The 24808-nt window shown below is 36.8% G+C and overlaps 1 protein-coding gene across 1 annotated transcript in view; it reads left to right on the forward strand.

Annotated features, from left to right (window-relative positions):
* The window catches only part of LOC150087642 (glycerophosphocholine phosphodiesterase GPCPD1-like), a 149369-nt gene that overhangs the window by 107112 nt on the left and 17449 nt on the right, over window positions 1–24808 (forward strand). Inside the window, exons 14-15 of the mRNA XM_090369173.1 lie at window positions 2315–2445; window positions 9030–9165. Of these exons, the coding sequence (XP_090225299.1) occupies window positions 2315–2445; window positions 9030–9165 (267 nt within the window). The remainder of the gene's footprint in view (window positions 1–2314; window positions 2446–9029; window positions 9166–24808) is intronic.

Here is a 24808-nt window from a genome sequence, read left to right on the forward strand (position 1 = left end):
ACTGTACTGTAGTTCTTTTACAGGTTGTTCAAGTGATCTATATGATCATATCTTAAAATTTTAAACATTGAAGCCTGCATTGTGTGCATTTTGCTATAATATTTGAAATTTGTTGGGTGTAACTCTTTAAGGGTATCAACCCTGTTCCTCATATCCTCATATAAGCCCATCAGAACACTCACTTGTGCTATGAGCATAGCAACAATTTAAATCAGTGGGAAGCTAATGCTAGGGAAACCACTTTAAATAACTTAAGAGGGTTGTGTCAGGATTATTAACCATACAAGAATACTTAATTATGTTTACATTAATGTCAGGAGTGTTGTCAGTAAAATGACTGAATTCAAACTCTTGGTTGACACAACTAATGCTGATTTTAATGATAATTTTATAAATTATCTAAATAAAGATAATTCTCTCTTGTACTTTCAAATGCAGGGCTGTTTGCTGAGTGTTTCATCCATGAAGTTTTTCATATCAGTGAATGCGAACTAGCAGCTGGCTTTTCATGCAGGAAATTATATTAAATTATATAGTATGAATCAGAGCTGTAATACTCAATAATTGCATTTACTAATATTAAATTATATGAAACCCATAAGGGTGTTGCACTGAGGGGTATGATTTTAAAGCTTTAAAAAGTTTGCACAAACACATGGTAAAAAGTTAAATGTTTGGGGAGGGGGAAGTAATTTTAACATAAATGTCTGAATTTTCCTTTAATCAAAGAATGATAGACTACTAGAGTATCTGAATAAATTCTCACATACTCTTGTGGAATTTGGAAATTTATTTAAATAAAAGGTATGACTATTAAATAATTAGATTGTGCATGCAGCCACTACACACCAAGTGCCACTTATGAAACAAAGGCACAATAGTTGACCTTGAACCTTTCCTTGGTTGTCTGACAAGTCATGTTTCAACAGGTACATTCACTTTGCAGTGAGACAGGTTTTAATTATCTTGTGTTTTTGCAGCTTTCTGTAAAAATGGCTGACAAAATCTAATAACAGAACATTGCAGCCTGTCTAAAATTTTTAACAAAACTAAAAACGCCAAGTGAAAGTTCTTGGTTATTACATCAAGCTTATGGAGAAGATACTGTGTCAAAAGCTTACATGTTTTCATCAGTTTTTGTTGATACCAAATGGCCTAGTTCTTAGTCATCTTCCACATTCTCTTTTCTAAAAATCTTTTGTGCCAATTAAACACACCAGGTAAGGACAATGACTAGAAGTGATTATTGTTTAAGCATTAGAATGGTTGCATCAGAACTCAATATGGATAAAGAAACAGCTAAATTTTAACTAAAAATTTAGCCATTAGAAAGTGGTGCTAAAAATTTTGAATGAAGATCAAAAAGAATGAGCAGACCAAGTTGTGAAGATTTTTAGAAAAAAAAAATTGAAGATTCAGACTTTGAGTACTGTAATTACTTGTGATGAAAGTTGTTGTTCCAGTACAACACAGAAACTATGACAGTCAGTGCAATGGAAGACAAAGCAGTCCCACAGATCAAAAAAAGCAAGAATATCAAAACTGTAAACTATGCCTTTTTGTTTTCTTTGATATTAAAGGAATTATAGCTGGATACGTCCCACCAAATTGAACTATCAATCAAACATACTACATTGAAGTTCTGACAAGACTGCATGAAAAAATTCAAAGGAAGAGACTTGAATTGTGGAAGAATGGTTGCATGCTCCATCAAGACAATGATTCAGCACATTGTCTTGATGGAGCATGGGAAACTGGGAAACAGACAATGATATGCTCTGTTTCCCAGTTTCTTTCCAAAAAAAACAAATCCTTTGAATATGCACCTTACTCACCAGACCTAGCCCTGTGTGACTTTCCTTCTCTTCCCTAAATGAACCAAAATGGGAACCCATTTTTGGTTCATTGAAAAATTCAGGAAAAAGCAACCAAAGTGTTAAAATCGCTTACAGAAGGTTATTTCCAGAAATGTTTCTGTGCCCTGAAGAAATCTATGGAACAGTATATGCAAGCCCAAGGCAACTATTTTGAAGGGGATAACTTGTAAGGGACAAAATTTCATTGTATTTTATTGCACAGTCTAGTTATTTAATAGCCACACCTTTTATCTTAAAATTTAAAGAGCTGTTAGGCAAATAATTGGAAGAAATGAGTAAATGTGCTTTTTTTTTTATTATCTTATTGCTAATACTGATTTACTGAAATATTATTATTTTTTTTTTTTCAGTGTAATTCATTTTTCTTATTTCTAAGTATACCGTTAAATTTAACCTTCAATTGTGATATTACAGCAATTCCTTTATTTTTAATATAGGATGGAACATGGGAATTAGACCAGAGGTTTGAATTGAATTCATATGTTGACATTATTCTGAAGACAATATTGGAAAATGCTGGAGACCGCTACATTCTTCTTTCATGTTTTCATCCAGACATCTGTGCCATGTAAGTTTGCTCTTGAATGCAAGAGCACCATGCTTATTTCATTATCTTATATAACATTAGATGAATTTTGTTAATAAGTTATTCGTATCACAGTTTTATAAATATGATTTGATGGTGGCTTATAGATGGTTGCTTATTCTTTTTCTTCTATGGAAAATTTATTTTTTTCTTCTGAAGAGAAAAAAAAAATGTGGGTACCCCAAGTGATTGATAGGTAACTAGAAAATATTGAACTTTCATTTTTTTTTTTTAATGTATAACTGACGATGTCACTATATTCAAGCCTCATGGTTAATGCAACAGTTACAACTGCTTTTCTTCTACATTATATGGAAAAGTGCTGAGTTAAATACCCATTTGGATGAAAGCTTCTCACTGTAGCCAGTGAGAAGTGGAAGTGCAATATACTATATTAGAATTAATCATTGCATCTGGTTCCTTTGTGACAACCTTGTTAATGGCTTATCAGATTTAGTTAGATAATTTCCCTTTAACAAACTCATTTGGTGTTTCTTGTATAATTACATTTCTGTACAAATAATCTCATAGTATATCCTTCATTATGGATTCCATAATTTTCTTTCTATAAATTGGAAAGAAATTACATATCCCTAATCTGCTGGAACTTTAAATGAGTTCAGAGATTCATGCATAATATAGAGGGGATTTGAAAATCTGTCTTGTGGCATTTATTTGATATCAGTGGTAAATCTCATGTGCCTTTTTCATGTTAAAATCTCTACCATTCCATTTTCATGGTTATGCAGTTTTCTATTTTCTAGTGTATATTGTATATCTGATTTTCTAGTGTATTTCCTAGTGTATACACTATTTTCTAGTGTATATCTGGATGGAAACATTACTATTAAGCATAAAAAAAAATGCTCACATTTGTATAAATATTAATGCAACAATTTATTTAGCTAATCAGCTGTCCACTTAGGATTTATCAGTGATGTTACTAAAGCTATCCTGTAGACCAGTATGGTTTGATCCCTACCTACTAGGTATTCATATATTCAAAAAACTTCTTCAATATTGCTAATATACACTGATGTTCAAAGGAAGTGCATCATCTAGGAATTTCACATTTCTAACCCTTTTTCTTGATGTTATGTTACACTAATGACTAGCATCACAAATAGAAATATAAACAAAAGATATTTATTAATAGTTAATTTATTGACAGGTGCTCTCAAAATATTCCAAAATGAGCATTTGCAACCTTTATACAACAGTTTTGGTAAACACGACAATTATGGCTGAAATGTTATCAGAAGCCCTAAATTTGCTTCCATTTATTATTTTAAATGGGAAAAAAAATGAAAAGTTCATCAGGTGCAAACTAATATTTAGTTGAACCGCTGATGGCAGCAGCACACCTTCGAGACATTGACAAGATCAATTTCTGAAGATAATCAACTGATAGTTCATGGTTCAAAACAATCTTATCTGAAGTTCATGAAGGGTCTTTCGTTTCTTTCTGGCAACTGCAGATCCCACACGATGCCAACAGTTCTCTATAGGATTGAGATCCAGGATGTTTCATTACATCTCTTAGCTGACCAGCTAAGAGTTGTAATGGACCGTTCTTCCAACCATTTTTTTCACCTGTAACAAAGGTAAACACATTACTGTTGAATCTCTAATGCAGAAATGAAGCTAAAGTAACTACAGAAGTGCCTACTTACACTTTTCGCCTGATGACAAGGAGCAGTCTCATCCTGAAAGATGCAGTTACTTGGCAGATTGAAATGGTCTCTAAAGGTTGGCAGCAATTTGCCTTCCAATATAGCCAGGTATCCATTGGCAGCCAGACAGAACCTTTTATAAACTGCAGGTGACCTACTCCACAATACGAAATGCACCCCCATATCATTTGGCTGGTAGGGAATTTCACTGTAGACACCATACAGTCTGGATGGTATTCTTCACGTCTACAGCAAATCATTGTTTCCCATCGGAGCCATGCAGGTTGAAGTTCTTCTCATCCAAGGAAATAAGACTTCCACTGCTCAGGTGTTCATTTGACATGCTCCTTATGCCAAATTAATCAGGCCTTTTTCATTTTTTGTGTGAGTAAGGGCTTCTTAGGACAAACAGGCTGCAAGTCAATTTTTGAAGAGGTGTCGCCTGACTTACTGCACTTGCTACCACTCCTGTTTGTTCTTCCCATCTCTTTTCAGCTCAGACAAAGAAGCTTTGCAGTTTTTAAGGCATAAGTGCTTCAAAACACAGTCCTGTTTTGGCGTAGAAACTCGTTTGCATCCGGTTCCTTTTTCTTATTAGCAGAACCAGTATTCTTGAGTTCGGAAATAAATCTACTCGCTGTCAACTGATTACAAGACACTTTATAAGCAATATGACAAAGAACATCCTTGCGTAAAGCAACAATAGCACTCTTTCTTCATGGACTGCACATAACTTGCCATCCTGACACAAGCAAGGAATGACCAACTCTTGAAGAGTGTGCTTATGTAGCTGAAAGTAACGGCTGATGCAATATTACATCACCTACGTGCGTCAGTCTTATCTGATGCAACCTGTAAGAAATATTGCCATATGCTTACGTTATTCAGATGACAATTACAATTTTAAGTGATGCACTTTCTTTGAACACCAGTGAATATTAACAAAGTGAGTAGAGTCTGCCTTATTATTCCTTACTTCTTGAGTAACTTTATTGAAGGTTAATTTATACTTTCCATAGTGTTCAGTGATTGATAGTCATAATCAAATGACTAATTGATTATTTCAATAGTTGAAATAATTGATTATATGCAAATTAGTATTAATTACAAAATGGCAAAATGCTGTATCACTCAGCCAACAATTCCATTTGGTTATTATATAGATACATAACTTATGTTAATTATTATAATTAATAAATGTTATACATAGTGGCTGTTGATTGGTAACAGCACAGTCTTTGGTTTTGATAACATTGGATCGAATCCCTCCACTGTCTTTTTTCCCTTTCCTTTCCCATTATTGATTGACTCTGTTATATTCATCCCACAACTTATTTTCCATTACTGATAAGCACACATACAGAATAATGTAAAGAAATTGTTTGAAAATAGCATTAGTAGAGGCGTATGATGCAAGAAAGCAAGCTTATGCAGCATCAGCCAAAAAAAAAAAAAAAAAGCTATTTCACCCCTCTGTTCGTTCCAAATACCTGTCCAGCTTAGCCTTAAATTTATTTAGGCTATCAACTTCCACAACAAAGGATGGAAGTCTGTTCCACCAACCAACTACCTGCTGGCTAAAGGCAAACTTCCGCACATCTATCCTACAACTCTTTCCTTAATTTGAATTTATACCCTATCAGGTGATTATTCTGAGCAAGAGGAAGAATCCCATCAGCATTGAGCATGCTCAAACCATTCAAGGCTTTATACACCTCTATCAGATCACCTCACCGGTGCCTAGTCTCCAGACACTGTAATTTGCAAAACTTAAGCCTTTCTTCGTAAGAGCAACCCTTTGTTCCATTTGCTAATCTTGTTGCCCTTTTCTGTACTCGTTCCAGCAGCTCTACATCCTTCTTGAAATGAGGCCTCCAGACCTGTATATAGTACTCAAGGTGGAGCCTGACCATTGCCTTATACAAGGGAATAATCACCTCCTTATACCTGCTAGAAAAGTTCCTGTATATCATTGACAAGACACCATGAGCTACTCTTGCAACCCGTCTGCACTGCTCAGAAAACTTCATATCTGCCTGCACAATTACCCCCAGGTCTTTCTCATTCTCTACCTGTCAGCTTAGTACCACAGAGTTGATATGTTACTCTGGGGTTACTGTTTCTCACATGTAGTACTTTACATTTGTCAATGTTAAACTTTATTTGCCACCTCTCAGCCCATCTGCTCAACCTTTCCAGGTCCTGTTGCAGCAGCATACTGTCAGTAGTGTCCTTAACAACCCTACCAACCTTTGTATCGTCTGCAAATTTGGACATTAAGCTTAATATACCATCATCAATATCATTTATAAATACAGAAAACAACAATGGACCCAACACTGAACCCTGAGGGACTCTACTAATAACATTGGTCCACAATGAGCAGTGTCCATTGATTTACCACTGTCTTCTCCCCCTCAACCATTCCTTTATCCATAGCAGTAATTTTCCTCCAATGCCACACTGCTCCAATTTGTGCAGCAGTCTTCCATGTGCAAAAGTATCAAAAGCCTTTCTAAGATCCAAATGTATAATATCAAAGTTATTCCCTGCATTCAGTTCTTTTGTGACTGCATCATAGTATCCAATCAAATTGGTCAGGCAAGACTTTCCCTTAACAAAACCATGCTGTGTCCGAGCTATAACTGAAGTCTTGTCTAAATGATCCTGCAGTGCTTCTTTAACCAGTGCCTCCATTAATTTTCGTGGAACTCACAGGTCTATAATTACTTTGCAGCCTTTGATCCTCCTCTGTGAATTGAGGTCACATTTGCACACCTCCAGTCTATGGGTACCTCCCCTGAGTCCAAAGAAGCTCTCATAATTATGGCTAAGGGTTTGCTTACTTCCTTTGCTGCCTCCTTTAATATAACTGGATAGATCCCATCCACCTCGGGTACCTTTTTTTATGTTTATCCTCAACAATTTCTCCTCCACTTTGCTCTCAGTTATTACAAAATCATCTAGCTCACTGCCAGAGTTTACTTCACCTCTGGCATTCACCTTCCTGTATAACTCCTCATGTGTGAATGTAGATGCAAAATACTCGTTTAGTTTGTTAGCTACCTGATAAGGATCATCAACAGTTGAACCATCAATATCCAGTGGACCAATCTGATTCATCCCTTTCCTTCTAGAGTTTACATCAGTAAAGAACTCTTTTCTGTTTTTCTTTGCATCCTTTGCCAAGGATTTCTCATAATCTGCCTTTGCCTGCCTAATCTCCTTTGTGACTTGGTTACAGACCAGATTATATCTATCATAGGCTTCCATGTCACCCATTAATTTATACAGGGGTGATGCACTACCAGTGCGACAAACTTGCAGGAGGTGTACGGTTCCCGAGGTAGTAGGATTTAGAGTATTCAAATGTTGAACTGGCCGACATGCACCTCACATATGGAGCTGCGGACTGTAACGGGCTCTGCGCTTGTACCAGGAATGTTTCCCGCACAGGCGTGCTCCTCATCATACGATTTTCGCACGTGTGCACAGAAGGTTACGTGAGACTGGTTGTTTCATGAGAGGTACCATGAATCGAGAGCAAACAACAAGGGCGCCAGACAATGAGGAGAATGTCCTACGTCTTGCAGAAGGCAATCTGAGTATGAGTACTCGAGCGACAGGCCACCGTTTGGGTATTTCCCAATCCACTGTATGGAGGATACTGTCAACAAACCAAATGAGTTCATACCATCTGCAACGCGTCCAATCATTGGAGCCTGCAGATTATCCACTCCGGAGGACTTTTGCTACTTGGTTTCTTCAACAGAAACGGTTCGCAAATGCTGACTTCCAACCAGATCGCTGTTCACGCGACCTCCCCTTCAACGTCCTCTACCGCATGACGAAGGCATTTCGGACCCTGCAATGCTATGTGATTCCGATTAGTCTTTGTGCCCCCTACACCTCCTGCAAGTTTATCGCACTTGTAGTGAATCACCCTGTATGTATCCCATGCATTTTTCTTCTCTGCCATATGTCTCATTAGTTCATCGACATCCATTTAGGCCTAAACCTTGAACAATAATTCTTAGTTGGCATGTAAAGCCTAGTAGCTTCCAAGATAAGTTCTTTGAATGCTTCCCATTTTGAATTTTCTGTTGGTAACATCAGTTGGTCCCACTGTATAGAATTTAAATACTGTCTCAGACCACCGTAGTTGCCTTTAGAAAGCAAAAACTCTTCCCTTTACCCCTGATGGTAGTCACCTTTTTGAGTAAATCCCACTTCAGCACACTGTGATCACTGCCACCTAGTGGCTCCTTTATCTGCAGATTCTTAATGCATGAAGAATGATAATCAGATCAAGATTATTACTCCCTCTGGTTGCTTCCTGTACATGCTGATGTAGAAAACAATCATCCAATAAATCCACAAAAAGCCTTGTGTGAGTGACCATGAAAATTCCAGTCAGTGTCTTGGAAATTAAAATCCATTATAAGACTCGGATTTACTGGCCCACTATTTCCCTATATGGCAGTGTTGTCCATTTGAATGGGTAAAAGATTGTGTAAAAACCTGATATATATTCCTGTTAGAGGCTGTTAATTTGCAAGTCAGTTCTATTTAATTTCTAGTTTTAAGTTCTTGTTAATTTATTTCAATTTTGGGATAAAACCTTATGTTTGAGAACTTGCTACAATCCTGCGAACTGAATCAGAAAATTACAACTCCCATTTTTTCTTTGAAATTAAAATTAAACTGCCATCAGTTGTAATTAAAAGATAATGGAGTTATTATGAATTAGTTTTATCAAATGAAGGGAAATGCACTTTCTATAAAATGTGCAAAAAAATTTATCTAAATTTAAAAGAAAACAAAAAAAAAAAAACTTTCCTTAAATGATTCAAGTTTTCTATATAATTATATTAAATTCCTACTGCTTTCTAGGATTCGGTTAAAGCAAAATAAATATCCACTGCTGTTCTTAACTCAGGGACAAACAGACAAATATCCTCCATACTTAGATACTAGGACATCATCAGTACCCATGGCAACATACTTTGCACTCAGTGCTGGCATACTGGTAAGAAAAATTGCTACTAAAATTTAGTCTAGATACTTTTTTGTTTCAGTTTAGTTGAATATAAAATTTTTTTTTTTTTTTCTGTTTGGTAAAGAAAATCATTTTTCACAAACGACTGTAGTGTTTATTTCTAGCTGAATTGCAAAATTTAAGATCAAACCAAACTGCATCATATAGCAATTGTGCAGTTAATTCATGCACACAGTGTGACTTTGGGGGTCAGTCAAGTTTATACCTGTTCAGTTTTGCCGACATGACAATAGATATGACACAAGGAACAGTATGCTGCTCTCAAATTTTGTTTCCATCTGAAGAAAACATCAGCTGAAACATGAAATGTTAAGAGGCTTATGGTGAACCTATGCTTCCATATAGCACAGCTTGCATATGGTTTATAATGTTTAAAGATTCACATTATTCAATTGCAAAAATTGGTGGTCCTCATATAACAGTAAAGTCTGCAGAAATGTCAAAAATATCAGTAGGAAGCATGCACGGTAATCTCAGTTACCATTTGCACATGACACATGTTTGAGCATATTGGGTTCCAAAACTTCCTTCACCCAAGCAACAGCAAATTTTATGGAGGTTAGTCAGGAGCTGCAACGGACGGTTACTTACTACTTCGAAAAAGACCATCAAAATATGGATGATTAATAAAAGGTACATTGTGAAAAAAAAATTATCATTCTTTATTGAGCAGCCCTCATATAATTTGAGAGTGATTTTTATGTATTGAGTGAAAAGACAATCACATTATAAATTATATCTAATGGGCATTTTGTAAATGCCCATTAGATATAATTTATAATGTGATTGTCTGTCAATAAGTTCTTTAAAGTTATAGTAATTATATATATATGACACAATTTAAAATCTCTTTTAAACTGTCGTTTATGAACAAAGTAAAATTATAAACCTTCAGTATATACTTCCCACTGCATCAGTAACAGGTTTGCCATTACTGGGGAAAATTGCTAATGAAGTGTGCTCCCTCATAGTTGAGTACTTGCATCGTCCATCTAGGGAACTGAGATTTGGACTATAGGCATCGTTGGAATCACTATACAAACCTTGTAACAGGATGTCTTATCATGCAGCTTATTTGCAGTTCTGGTCTCAAATTTTCCAAAGCGAAATATAATATTCTCTGTTAACAGCCTAACCTTGTTGAATTTAAATGCAAAGAAAACAACAAAGTGTAAGTGGCAGTTGCTATTTTCTTTTTTTCCCTTGCTTCAGTGCCTTTTTTCTTCAGGTAGAAGATGTGTTCAGTTGATGTAATTTTTCCTTCCAAAATATTTCAGAATAACAAACTGTACCATGGTTCAAACCAACAATAAACATGCAGTCTCATAAAGTCTTCAGTCTTCTAGAAACAGTTGTTGGATTCCTCCTGTCCCTTCCAAATCAAGGTTTGTCATCACTGAATTTATCCATGAAACAACTGTATCCAGCAATAGATGCTTTTTAATACATAAGCAGACCTCTAGAAATGATTGAGATTCAGATTTGCTATGTACTGTTCCAGTTTTCTGCTCCTCAGTCAGCTCTGTTGTGTGGTTGCCATAGTGTCACATGGTTTCATACTTGTTGCTCATACTTTGCAGTAGAAAAAGTGGTATCAATCAGCTTATTGGGACACACACACACACACACATATGTATATGTATATGTATATATATGTATATATATATATATATAACACTGAACTGCAGCTCTGGAACCAGGGAGACTTGGGCTCACCTTGCCTATCATTGTGGCCTGTATGTGGATCTCAGAATGACTGGAAACTGAAACTAGATGCAACAATGAAAATATAATGCCACAACTCGTCACAAATCAAGTGCATTCTGCAGGTATGCAAATGCCCTGTTCTAGAGGAAAGGGGCCATCACAAGGGACAGTAACCTGCCACTCAACCACTTGTTGCTGTAAGAAACTAAAAACATGTCCAGACCACACCCAGTGGGCAAGGCAATTCCCACCTGTAACTCCATCCTCCAATGCCAGGCAAGAACCTTGCCCAATCCAGTCTCTTGCTGCAGCACCATTCTCCTTTGAAGGACTGACCAAAGCCTAACTGACTTGACTACACCTGACTCCAACAACTACCTACAGAAGCAGCATTAGACACTGCAATTTGGCTGATCAAGCCAGACAAGACACTTCTACCTGACTGCGACACCTGACTAGGAAATTATCTCCCAGACTGATACCGTACCCTACTTCAGGGTGAAATCCACCTGCTACTAGCTTGGTCACTGCTGACCACATTTTCTGGTGTGGGATCATCACTGTTGACCACCAGCCCTGGGGCATGATAACTGGACACCCTGTGCTCTATTTTGTCCAAGTACTTTATTCTATGCTGAACTTCATCTCTCTTCTGTTTCCATGGAGCTTTATTCCTCATCTTTCTATTTCTACTCCCCTTGCATACCTTCACTCCCACCACAACTACTCCCAAATATCGTACTCCTTTCATTGACTTTGCAAGTTATCCCAGATCTTAGGTTCTGAGGGAGCTCAGCATGGGCTAGTATTAGAATCTGGCATGCCACCTTGTGTCACTAGGAACAAGGGCACCAACCTGGTGTTGTTGCCAGTCACTCAACATTACAAACAAACTAACACTGCTTACACAACCAGCCTTGATGCAAACCTCACCACAAGGTGACTCTGCAGAAAATGAAGTAAACCCTGTGGTCCGCAATACCTATACACATTTATAAACATTGATATCCTAATGATTAACAAACCAAATGCTATGAAACAATTTACAGACGACCGAGCTAGCCGGGTGGGTAAAGTGCCTGCCTGGCAACCCAAAGGTCGCGAGTTCGAACCCCGCCTCGGGCTTGGATCAAAGTACTGCAAAAACCTTGGTAGGTGCATTATGGCCACAGAAGCCGATTTAAAAAAAAAAAAAATTTACACTAATGTTTTGGAAAATATTAATTACTGTGCAGAAATGACTGATTCTTGTATATCAGCATTTCCATATACAAAATTAAGGTGTTGAGCATACAAGTTACTTAGATTGTTGCTTGAGGTATACTTTCAATTAATGCTTAACAATTCAAGTTATCAAAGTAGATTTTTAATGAGACCTAGCTAATATTGGTGAGATCTAAGATTGATCTTATTAGCATTAATTATCTAAAAATATGCTGTCTGCCATTCTCTTACTCTTTATTTTTGTGGTGCAACAAAAGTTTTCTGCAAAGGGAAAATTTAGCAGCACCTCACAAAAGGTTGAATATAAGGTTCTGTTTGTTTTTAAAATTTACTAGTATTGAAAATGGCAGAATATTACAAGTAAGCATATCTTTTATCTTAGTATTGTCTTTCCATTTTATCTCCTTTGTTTTCAAGTCTTTAGATTAGATGGAGGAGATTACAACTAGATGGAGATTATAAAATCATTATCTGTATTGTCCAAAGAACATGCAGTTCTGCAACATAAAAAGAAATTTAGGCTATTTGTCAACTCTAACAGCATTCTCATTATTGACACATTGTGAGATGACTTGTTTCCTACACTTCTCAGCAGCTGCAACTGTAAATTAAACTTTCCTGGCTTGTTAATGTGTATTATAACATTTCTTAGAAGAAATGAAATAGTCACCTTGATTTTAAATATCAATTGGAAAAAAGGAATTGCAATAAATAAATCTGTATACAAAAACTAAATTTATATTCTGACAATATTTGACTTTGCACCCACTGATCATCATTGTTGCAAACATTGGTAAGAAAAAAATCCATATTACCTCAGCTGCATATCAGTTATATTCTAAAGCTTTTTTGACCATTTTGTTTACAATAAATTTCTTCTGATTCAGTTAGTCATTGCAGCCTGTTTAAAATGCCACTTGTCTGTTCAATTTACCACTCACAGTAAAGCATATCTTATTAGAATGCATTCATTATCAGTCAAAAATGCAGCTTTCAAATCCATAACAGTATCAAATGAATCTACAGAATTATAACACTTACTGATGGTGATGTAGCTGAACTTCTACCGTTTTTAAAAGTGCAACATGTGCTACCACTGTAATAGTGAAAAATATAACTATAAAACAGTTTTTTTTTTTTTATTTATACTTATTTTTATACAGCTGCACAAAAAATAAGAAAATAGTGTCACCACTAAATATTGATTGCATCTTTCAAATCACTGGAATGTGGTATTTAATGCAGCTGCACACATTTCTTTGAGAATTTTGTTGATAACATTGGATATTCTGCCCTTGAAATCATTGACATTGTGAAGTTTTTTTTGTTGCATATATCTTATCCTTGACTACACTCAACATTAAAATCATATGGTGATCTTTGGAGCCATTTCAGAGGAAGAGCATGACCACATGTTAGGGTGATTCAAAAAGTTCATATTCTGACACATGCAGGAAAGCTGTACCATTTTGATTCCTTTTTTATTTTTCAATGTAGTTCCCAGCCACTGCAATGTTCTAGTGCCTTGGGGAAGGAGGGATTTTTATCTTGGTTCTCTAATCACACACCCACAGCTATGATCACTTCAGAGTCTGAGGCATATCTCTTCCCACAAATATTATCCTTCAGCTTGGGGAACAAATAAAAGTCCCTGATGCAAGATCTAGAGAATACGGTGGGTACTGCAGGAACTGAAATCCTGCAGTCATTATAGTCTGGAAGGTGTGACTGGGTGCATTGCCGTAAAGGAGCAAGACACCTTTTCAGCTTCACAAAGTTGCCTTACAAGGTTGTCACAGTATGCACCTGTGACAATAGTGCCCTTTTCCAGGTAGTCAATTATGATGACAATGCCTTCTGCATCCAAAATAAAAAAACTTGCCAGCTTAAAGGGCAACATTGGAACTTCTTGGGAGGCAGAGAACATGGATGCTTCTACATTATACTTTATTTTTTAGTCTCTGGGTCAAAGTGATGAACCCGTGTTTCATCCATTGTAATAATCTGGGACAAGCAATTTCACGGAACCTAACAAAGCATGATCAAGTTGATGATGCACATTCATTTGTGGAATGCCTTTTGCTCATCTGCCAACATTTGTCGGACCCATCAAGCACTGATCTTTTTTTATCTTCAAATATTCCTCAGTATTAAATCGACAATGCTGATTGAAGTGCCTACCGACTCATCCATACACCTAACATTCATGCATGCGGTTGATGTTTACCTCAGTAGTGGATATGGAGGGTTATTCAGAATGATCTGCATCATTGCACAATTTCCTGCCACAGCAGAATTGTCTGTTCCCCTTCACAACTGGAATATACAGGAGACTTATCCTCTAGTGTCTGCACAATATCAGCATGCACCTCCTGCACGGGGACATTTGTTTCAGTGATAGATATTTTTGACCACCTGCAGTCTTCTCCATTTCAAAAACTTTCACAATATCACCTGCAAAAAAAAAAAAAACTATCTATTAAACTGAGATTTGGTACAGTGATGTATAAGAAAATGTACTACCTGCTGAGAAAATACTGCATAATCATATTCACTAGAAGTAGTTTAGAATATCAACTTCTTGAATGCCCCTTGTAAAAGTGATACCCAGGTAGTCATGCCCAGTATGTTTCTGCCTATGCAGTCCTGTTGAAAGTATCCATGCATTAAGATGCCAAGATGTAATTATTAGTGTTTGCTATTTCTTCCTGGAAGTAATATGGTCCAGTCACTTTCTGGCAAGTAACAGTGCACCAAATATGCACTTTGGCTGAGACTCATATTTGTGTATGCAATGAGTAACTCCTTTTTGTGAAAGACATCTTCAAACAATTAACACTGGGTGTGCACATTTATTGTACAACAAAAATCATTTCTTGTTTTCATGAATGTGTGCAAATTCACCAGTCAAATTTTTTTGCAACAATTGTTCCATTAGTTCTAAATATAATCACAGTTATGGTTCATGGTTCTTCCTCCTGGAACAAATTCCTTGTGAATTATTCTGCTTGAATCATAAATAAAAAAAATAAAAAATTCTCCTCTCCTTTGGTTGGGGAGATGATTTTTGAGGACCAGATGCTCAGTCTGAGGGTTCTATTCAAAACATGACTCCTCTCTAATGACAATTGAATCTGAAAATGAGGACTTATCAGCCATTGACACAATTCCACTCTTCAGTGGAATTGTCAATTCCACTGAATGTGTTATGTAATGAGTGTAAATTTTTCATTCACTTAAATTATCTGTTAAAGTGGTTTAACAGATAAATTGTCTTTTCTGATATCAAGCAAGCTGAGTTATAATTATGTGAATACCCCTGCAATTCCTCACAATTCTTGGAGAAAAGAATAGAAATGCAAAAGCACCATATACTTGTACAATGATACTCTGAAGTGTGCTAGCAAACTTGTTTAGCTGCATTCAATTTCATTATAATGACATTTGCTTGTAGTTGGTTTTGGTAATTTTTTTGCAAATTAGACAAACTCTTTAAGTTGTCACACCCAATTCAGACTTCAGATTTTATTGTAATCGTATTTCAAATAATCTGTACTAAAATATATAAAACCTTGCTGTCAGAGAATGATAGCAACTTCAAAATACATTGCATTTCAAATAATCTAATATTGAGTTAATGAGGATACTCTATTTACCCATGGTGACCTTGCACATATTTCTGCCTATGGTTAGCTATTTAGGTGAAAGTGTTTATAGAGTAAGCTTGTGTCTTTAAAGTTAATAAGAACCAAGCAATTTCTAGATCCCAGTGTTTCAATTATTCAGTAATCCATTCGGGATTATTCTTAAATGCAATGTTTAAATAGAATGGAAATTACTGTAGGAGTTAAATATTTAGACAAAAACCCAAGGTGATATTCCCCATTCACTTTTATTCAAGGACTTTCCTTATACCAAGCTTTGGAGAATGAATCTAAGATTTAACATTAACATATGACTGGTTATAAATTATAAACTGAATATCAGTGAAGTGAGTAAAGCTTTGTTTGCATAGTCTAGTGTGGAATATAAAAGCATATTTTTTAAACTGTTATTTATTAATGGCCTTTATGTGAACTATCCCTATAAATAATAACTTTCTGAATATAGGTGGCACTTCAGTATTCAATATAAACTTGATTAGTAGAACTACAAATGGCTTTGATGCTTTCTGGTCTACTTGATTATCAACAAGAAAATGCTGATAGGACAGACACTGTCTCTGGTTGCTATCATTATTCCTTATAGAGGTTTGTAGTAATAAAAAAACAAAACTCCTGGATATTGTTAGTCATCAACCATGATAGAAGATTTGACAAGGACTTTTGGAAAACTAGTAGAAAGATGGTATTTGAGTAGGCCATTTTGTCAAGTGAGTACATGTTTGGGTTTAATTTATCACCGAACAGCTTGGAGCATAATAGTTTTCCATTATGCGAAGCATGCTCTTATCAACTAATTGTGAAAATAAATTCAAATTAATACTAATATTTTAACCTCTAATTTTTCCAATCAACAATGTTTTTCGTTGCTTGCTTATTCGCGTTACATTCTTAAGTAAGACCTGGAGGTCTGTTCCTCACGCTGTATTATGTTTTTTTTTTTTTAATTCCTCAATGAATAAGCTGTTCTGCAGCTTTTTTACTAAGTTTGCCAGATATTTATTTTGAACCTGATTCACTTAAATTACTCATTATCTGGCATTGATATTCAGAGTTACATTTCCCCCAGAAACTTTGTGAATTCTGTACCCTGTGCAATTGTAAAAATTTTCATTATAATAAATAGCAGAAAAATAAGTACAAGCAACATTAAGTAAAAAGCTCATATGAACTGTGCTGGCTCTCAACACTCCTTATTGTGGCCCACAGAGTTTTGAAACTCTTTCTTTCTCAAAGAAAGAAAACTGGAATTCAGACAAGCATTTGTAGGCTTTTTTTTTTCCTCCCCCATGAACTAATTTCAAATCCAAATGCATCGTATTATAAAAATTTCGCTAGAATTTGCAACAATATAAAAAACCTAATTAAAAAAAAAGCCCATCATAAGGCATATTTAGGCACGTAATTTTCCCGTGTGTGTGTGTAGTGCGATGTACGGTAGTATTGTATCATATTATGAAATGATGGAAAGGGTTATGACTGTTGAAAAGCCTGAAATTCAGCAATGGTTTTGGCCTCATAGTTACCAGATTTAGGTTATGTATAGTCCAAATCTTTATTGAATACTTATTTGAAATTTACAATGTTTTCATTTTCATTCACTTTACATTTGAAATATTGTTTTGTAGAGTTCTTGAAGTTGAACTAAAGTTTTATTGAGATTTGATTTTGTAAATAAAATGAGGTGTGAAATTCTTGATTGGATATTTATGAATTGTATGAATACTGCAAGAGATGTTTACAAGAAAAGGTGTTGCAGCTTAGTTAAATTGTATACCTTAGAATAGCTAATCAAATAATCATTTCTTATTATGAGGCAGTATGGAGAAAAGGATAAGAAGCACAGGTTTTTGCCTTAAGATTCAATCAGGTTTTATGATTTTAAGTGTTTAAAATCATAAAACCTGATTAAGCTACAATTAAAATACACTATTCACAAGTCTCCTGAGTTTGATGTGAAACACTACAAATCAAGTATTATAACACTACAAATCAAGTATTATATACCTGAAAATAACACCTAAAAAATTATTTTTTTCCTAAATTCTAAACTCTTTTTAATAATAGAATTTTATTTGGCATAATGAAAAGCTGTAATTTAGCTTTTCATTATGCCAAATTTAGCTTTGATTAGGATACTAGCAAAAATATTGCATATCTTTAAATTAAAACATATTTAAATAATTGTGTATATAAAAATACCAATAGTGTAGATAATATTAATAATTATTAATATCTGATAAATAGAAATAATACAGAAATGAAACAACTGCAAAATGTTTTAAAAACAATTTGAAAAGGTAATTCTTTCTCATTTATTGAAATTCTAGCCATTGTAAATGATTAACAGCATTTTTTCTTGAATTGACAAACTAAACTGATTTCTTGAATTGATAATTGATAAAAAAAAAAAAAATATATATATATATATCACTAGAATTAAGCAGTGTAAGTGAGGAAATTTAGTATTATATATTTTACCTATTAAGCTTATGTTAAGTAGCAAATAGATGTTAAATCTACCATATAATGTAACTAAATTTGACATGACTATAGTCATAAAACTTGCATTTAACAATTTATAACCTCATTCTTCTGGGAATAAAACAGTTCATTTTTGCAGTTCCAACCTAAATTATTTCCAGAATGAAATGCTTACTCATTAAAAAATAAATAAATAAATAAATAATAATAAAAAAATTAGCTGTTAAGAGAGGGGAGAAAAAAAAATGTTGTATTAACATATTGAATTAAATGTGCATAAATGAATTCGAAAATTACACAAAGTGCCAGCAATTAGAAGGGTGAAGAAAGTAGAAAAAGTGAAGTGTTGTGAAAGATGAAAAAATGTTAAAATCCGAGAGGTTACAATAAATTAAGAAAATTATGGGCTGAATTGCCCATAATGTGCTTTTAGGTGCATAGGTGGTAGATGACTCATCAACCAGTGCAATACCACCACTTTGCTTATTGGGGGCTTGAAGTGGTGAAACCCATGTTTAGTCTCTAGAGCAAAGTTTCTGGCATCCCCCCCCCCAATACTTCTCCTTCAACCTACGCACGGTACTAAGTACTATAGGTTTTGATACCTTTCGTGTTTGGGGTTTTCATAAAAAAAAAAAAAAAAAAATCTGTCATACCTCACCTATTTATTAATTTTACGTTCACTGAAACCATTTCATCAACTGTATACCTCTTTTCCTATGTAGCTCTTTAAACAGTTACAAGATTGGATAGTGTTGCAATATCCCTTCATGGCCAAAAGGCCATGGGTTCACACTTAGAGATGATAATCAAATATTACAGAAATAGACATTAAACAATTAAATAAAATAACATGAAATGACATTAAATGAAATAAGATGATACAATGGTGTACATAATGGCATAACATAACTTTAAAATTAAATGAACAAAATGACACTTGTACACTTAAGTCCTGATTTTTGTCTTTGCAGTTTGTGTGAGAGAATAGCATGAACAAAGGCAGTTGATGCACATACCCCTGGCTCCTTTCCCAGTATGCTCAATAAATAACAGGAGCATTAAAGTGGTGATTGAAAGGCGTACTGGCTGGGATGTGATGAAGAGAAGGCTTTTCATTTTGCAGACTGTCCAGACCTTCATTGACTCTTCCTTACTGGGGTTTGCCCTCTGTCTGCGCTGAGTGATTGGGGGCCATGGGATGTGTGGGGCCCAAAATCCCGTGTCAGTTGACAGCAAATCTCTTTAGGTCAGCATCGATGTAATGAATTATCTGAGCATTTGATAGAGTAGGAAACTATCTGATAAGTGGAGGCGTGAGTGAAGAGGGCAAATTGTTGGGGTGGCTTGGCTCTGAGCTGGGCAGATGGAGTCCTCCAGCCACAGAGATCCCAGAATGAAGATGTAATGAGACTGGTTAGCATCTTTATCATGATTACTAGTCTTCTTTCTTCAATGAGAGAGAGAAGCCTGGGAATTCCCAGGGCCAGAGCCATTTCAGTCGTATGGCCTTGAGGTGGTATCCTGTGTTTGTAGGTTACCCACTTGAGCCAGTATTCCACTGCCCATATAGGTTTTGTGTTCGTGGGTGCTGCCGATGCCCAGATTTCTGCTGCATAAAGTAGCGGGAGGTATATGATGGTTCTGACATATTTTATTGCTGTGAGCTTGTCTGAGACATAATGCAGGTGCTGTTTCACTCTCCATTTCAGGTGCACTGCCTGCCTGCTGAGTTTGTTGATGTGATGGTTAAATCTCAGTTTTGTGTCTAAAACAACCCCCAAATCTAAATGGTATGAAACAGGAGGCATTGGTCCTTGAGGTTGTCACAGACATTCTCTCAGATATGCCAGACAAGCTGTACTTGCTACCTTGGAGTCTAAAACGCTGATGGAACTGATATTCGGGTGACACTCAAGTCAAGTGGACCCAATTTCGGCGAAGTCCGGACGGTCTGTGACAACCAAATCCTCTGCTTGCACCTTCACGATGGTGGGACTGTTAGTAATCCTGGGTATAACCTCCATGCACAAGCACATGGTGGGTGACCACCCAGGTGTGAACCAACGTAAGCAGGGGTCGAGGTGTGGCGCCCACACCACATGGAGGAATGCCGCCCCTCTATGTTACCAGGCAGTACTAGGTGGTAGATGACTCTCATCAACCGGTGAAATACCACCACTTTGCTTATTGGAGGCTTGAAGTGGTGGAACCCATGTTTAGTCTCTAGAGCTAAGTTCCGGTCAACCCTTCCCTATCTCTTCCATCATGCAGTATGATTGATGACTTTTGAGGTTATGATGAACGTTGTGGCGAGATCCAATATTCCTTACATTTCGAGGGTACAGCTCGAAAACGGTTTTCGCAGGCCGGCCGGCCGCTAGTTAGTACACCGGACCGAACCTATTGGTAACTCTCTAGGAGGCTTCCGGATCAGCTAGTGTATAATCTTGCTACCTCTACTCTGCCAGATAGTGACTGGAGGGAGTCAGAGTAGTGTGTATGCGGGGAGCATTGTCGAGGCCACGTTATGTCAAGGATCTGGGTATATTCTTCCCACATGTACGCCATATCCAAAAATTTCATTACTTCATACAGCATGTCCCACCCACTTTTTCTTACTATTGAATACACCATGAATTGTCAAACTAATAGAACAAGCTTATCTGCGAAAAGATCTAAACCTCCCAAGGATTTCCTAATTCATTTCACAAATATACGTGGTCTCAATTCTAATCTCAACGATGTCCATTTCCACTTGCAGTCTGCCAAACCCCATGTACTTTTTCTGACAGAATCTCAGTTAGCGGTTGATTCAACTACTGTTCATCTCAGATGCCCAAATTATTCGCTGTATGATTCCTTTCGCCTCAAAGGTGGTACTTGTGCATATGTCCGTTCTGATATTCCCTGTCAGAGACTTGGCAATTTGGAATCTCCTCTCTTTGATCTTCTCTGGCTTAAAATCTCTCTACCTCATTGTGTCAAATTCATCTGTTGTCTCTACCGTTCTCCCAACTCCACTAATCACTTGGAGCTCTTTGACTTCCTCTCGTTGCAACTTGACTTTCTCCAGTCCAACTTTCCTAACAGTGAGGTAATTTTCCTTGGTGATTTTAATGTTCACAACTCCAGCTGGCTTCCGTTTTCTAGTCACACCGACCCAGCAGGTCGAGATGCTGAGGCTTTTGCAATTACTAATGACCTAGCACAGATTGTTCATTTACCTACAAGAATACCGGACAATCCTAATCATACAGCCAATACGCTTGATCTTTTTCTCACAAACAACCCTTCTAAGTACACGGTCGAAGTGAGAGGTCCTTTAGGCACTTCAGATCACAACTTGGTGATTGTCTCTTCTCCAATGGAACCTTTATCTCATGGCTATTCCCAACCTCGTGTTGTTTGGCATTACAAGAATGCAAAATGGGATGACCTGCGAGACTTCTTTTCTTCTTTTCCTTGGTCGGATTACTGTTTCAAAACTCCTGATGTCAACGTTTGCTCAGATCGTGTCAGTGAAATTATTCTTGCAGGAATGGAATCCTTTATCCCACACTCCACTTTAAAATCTCGTCCTTTATCTAAACCTTGGTTTTCCAATAAATGTGCTAAGGCTGTTCAAGAGAAGAATGTTGCATATCGTAATTGGCTTGTTTCTAATTCTTCAGTTTCATTTTCTGTACACGCTCGCAACAATTGTAAAGCAGTTATTAATCAGTCCAAACTAGAGTTTGAACAGGCTAAGAGTAGAAAACTTGCTTCTTGCCCTAATGGTAGCTGAGCATTCTGGTCTCTTGCCAAAGCTATTGGTCGCAACTTTTGCCCATCTCTGCTTCCACCTCTGTCCAAACCAGATGGTTCTGTTGTCACTTCAGCCAAGGATAAAGCTGACCTGCTAGCATCCCATTTTTCTTCCAGCTCATGTATTAATGAACTTGGTAAAACACCTCCCACCATTCCCAACACGGTCCATTCAATGCCTCCTGTGGTCTTCCGTCAAAAGGATATCAGAAGGATTTTGATGAATCTTGATGCTAAGAAAGCTCCAGGTCCTGATGGTATTTCTCCACTTGTTCTCAAAATCTGTGCTCCTGAACTTACTCCTATTCTTTGCCGCCTTTTTTCACTTTCTTATTCCAAAGGTGTTTTTCCTTCTGCTTGGAAATTTGCTCATATCCAGCCAGTTCCTAAAAAGGGTGACAAATCCCTCCCATCCAATTATCGTCCCATTGCAATTACTTCTACTCTTTCTAAAGTAATGGAGAAATCAATTAACCGCCAACTCTTAAACTACCTAGAAACCTTCCGTCTGATCAACGATCGCCAGTATGGATTCCGTCGGTGTCGATCCACTGGTGATATTCTGGCTTATGTTACCCATTTATGGACTACTTCAATGGAAAGGTTCGGTGAAACACAAGCAGTTGCTCTTGACATCTCAAAGGCTTTCGATCGTGTTTGGCATAAAGGTCTTCTAAACAAGCTTCCATCTTATGGTTTGCCAACTGTTTTTAGTAATTGGTTATCCAGTTTTCTCTCTGATCGCTCACTGAGGGTGATGGTAGATGGCTCTCTGTCTAACTTCTCCACTAATGCCGGTGTCCCCCAAGGTTCAGTTCTTTCCCCCACTCTTTTCCTCTTGTATATCAATGACCTTCTTCCATTGACTGGAAATCCTATCCATAGTTTTGCCGATGATAGCACATTGCATTCAACTTTCCATTTTGAGAAACCTTGCCCTGCTCAATCAGCTTCTCGAAAATCTGCTACCAATTCCTTAAATGCCGATCTTCAGGTAATTCTCCAGTGAGGCAAAGACAACTTAGTTGATTTCAACCCTTCTAAAACTCAGTCTTGTCTTATATCTCGCAAAAAGGATTCTTCTGCTCCTATGCTTATCTTTAGTGACACTCCAATTTCTAGGCAAAAGGATATATCTCTTTTGGGGATTACCCTGACTTCTAATCTCTCTTGGCACAAGCACATTACAAATATTGCTTCCTCTGCATCTAAAAAACTTGGTTTTCTCTTTCGCTCTCGGCGTTACTTTTCTTCCAAACAGCTGCTCACTCTGTATAAATCGCAAATCCGCCCTGCCATGGAATATTGTTCCCACATTTGGGGCGGTGCCCCCAAAACCTCTCTCAGGCTTCTTGATTCCATTCAGAAGAGGGCAGTTAGGTTAATTAATGATTCATCTCTAACAGAGTCTCTCCACTCGCTTTCTCATAGACGTACTGTTTCTGCTGCATGTCTCTTCTACAGATACTTCCATGGGCACTGTTCTTCTGAATTGGCTTCTATAATTCCCACTCTCTCTTTCAAAACAGTCCAAAAACGTGCTGCCATCAGCCAACATCCATTTACTGTCCAACTTCAAACTCACAGAACCAACTTTTCATCTTCCTCATTTATTCATTCAACTGCCGTTTTCTGGAACAACCTTCCTTCATACGTATTTCCTGAAAATTACAATCTACAGAAGTTCAAGTCCAATGTCAACAAATATCTTCTTTCGTCTTCTCAACCTCCAACCCAAGCACGGTACTAAGTACTATAGGTTCTAATACCTCTCGTGTTTGGGGTTCACATAAAAAAAAAAAAAAAAAATGGAAACTCCATTGATCTTTGGCAAGATGGTTGTTGGCTCTTTCTTCAACTAGTAGTGCATAGTAGTAGTACTCAGACTTTGCTGGGTTGATATTAAGGCCAAATTGTTTGAGATTGCCTACTAATGCAAGGAGCACACTGGTAATTTCCTCTTTGATCATATTGGTCTGCATTTGTTTGGATGGAGGTCAATATTTTTAAATTGTCAGCATAAGACAATATATCTGGTCTCTGGATTATAAAACGGGAGATGATGGCTGAACAAGACTCTCCCTTGTGGTACTCCTATAGATATTTGCTTAGTATAGATTTTGTTAGACTTGTGGAGTATGATTATATGGTTCTGAAGGACTGATGAGAGGAAATGCAGTGCATCCCCAGTTATGGAGTAGTGATCTTCAAGCAGTTGTAGGAGGGCAGGTACTTGAACGGCATCAAATGCTGCTTTGATGTTGAGGTAGGTTATGAGGAGTTCTTCTTTTCTCTCAAATGCTGCAAGTATGCTGTGGTTGGTGGCCAGGAGATTGGTAATGGTGGACCTGTTTGATAGTGATGAATGAATTTGTGGTGGAGCATCTGGAAGTATGAGTTGTTATAGTTGGCATCAGGATCCTTTCTAGTAGCTTCAGGAGACATGAGGAATTGGAAATGGGTCTGATGTGTTTCTCTAATGTTGGCATTCTTATTTTTGGATGCAGCCTTACCAGATAGTCCTTCCCTTGATGGGGAAAGGTGTGTTTTGTTAATACTGCATTGAAGATACAGTATTAACAAAACACACGGGGCTGGATGACTTATGGACCCAGGCATTTGAGCATGAACTGAAATATTCCATCTGCACCCACAGCTGTAGAAGATGGGGTTGAAGTCAAGGATGTTTAGATATAGTGATGGATGTCAGCAAATCCTGTCTACTACGA

The sequence above is a fragment of the Mastigoproctus giganteus genome, chromosome 3 (assembly GCF_048544385.1).
Source record: "Mastigoproctus giganteus isolate SK-2022 chromosome 3, ASM4854438v1, whole genome shotgun sequence".
NCBI lineage: Eukaryota > Metazoa > Arthropoda > Arachnida > Uropygi > Thelyphonidae > Mastigoproctus > Mastigoproctus giganteus.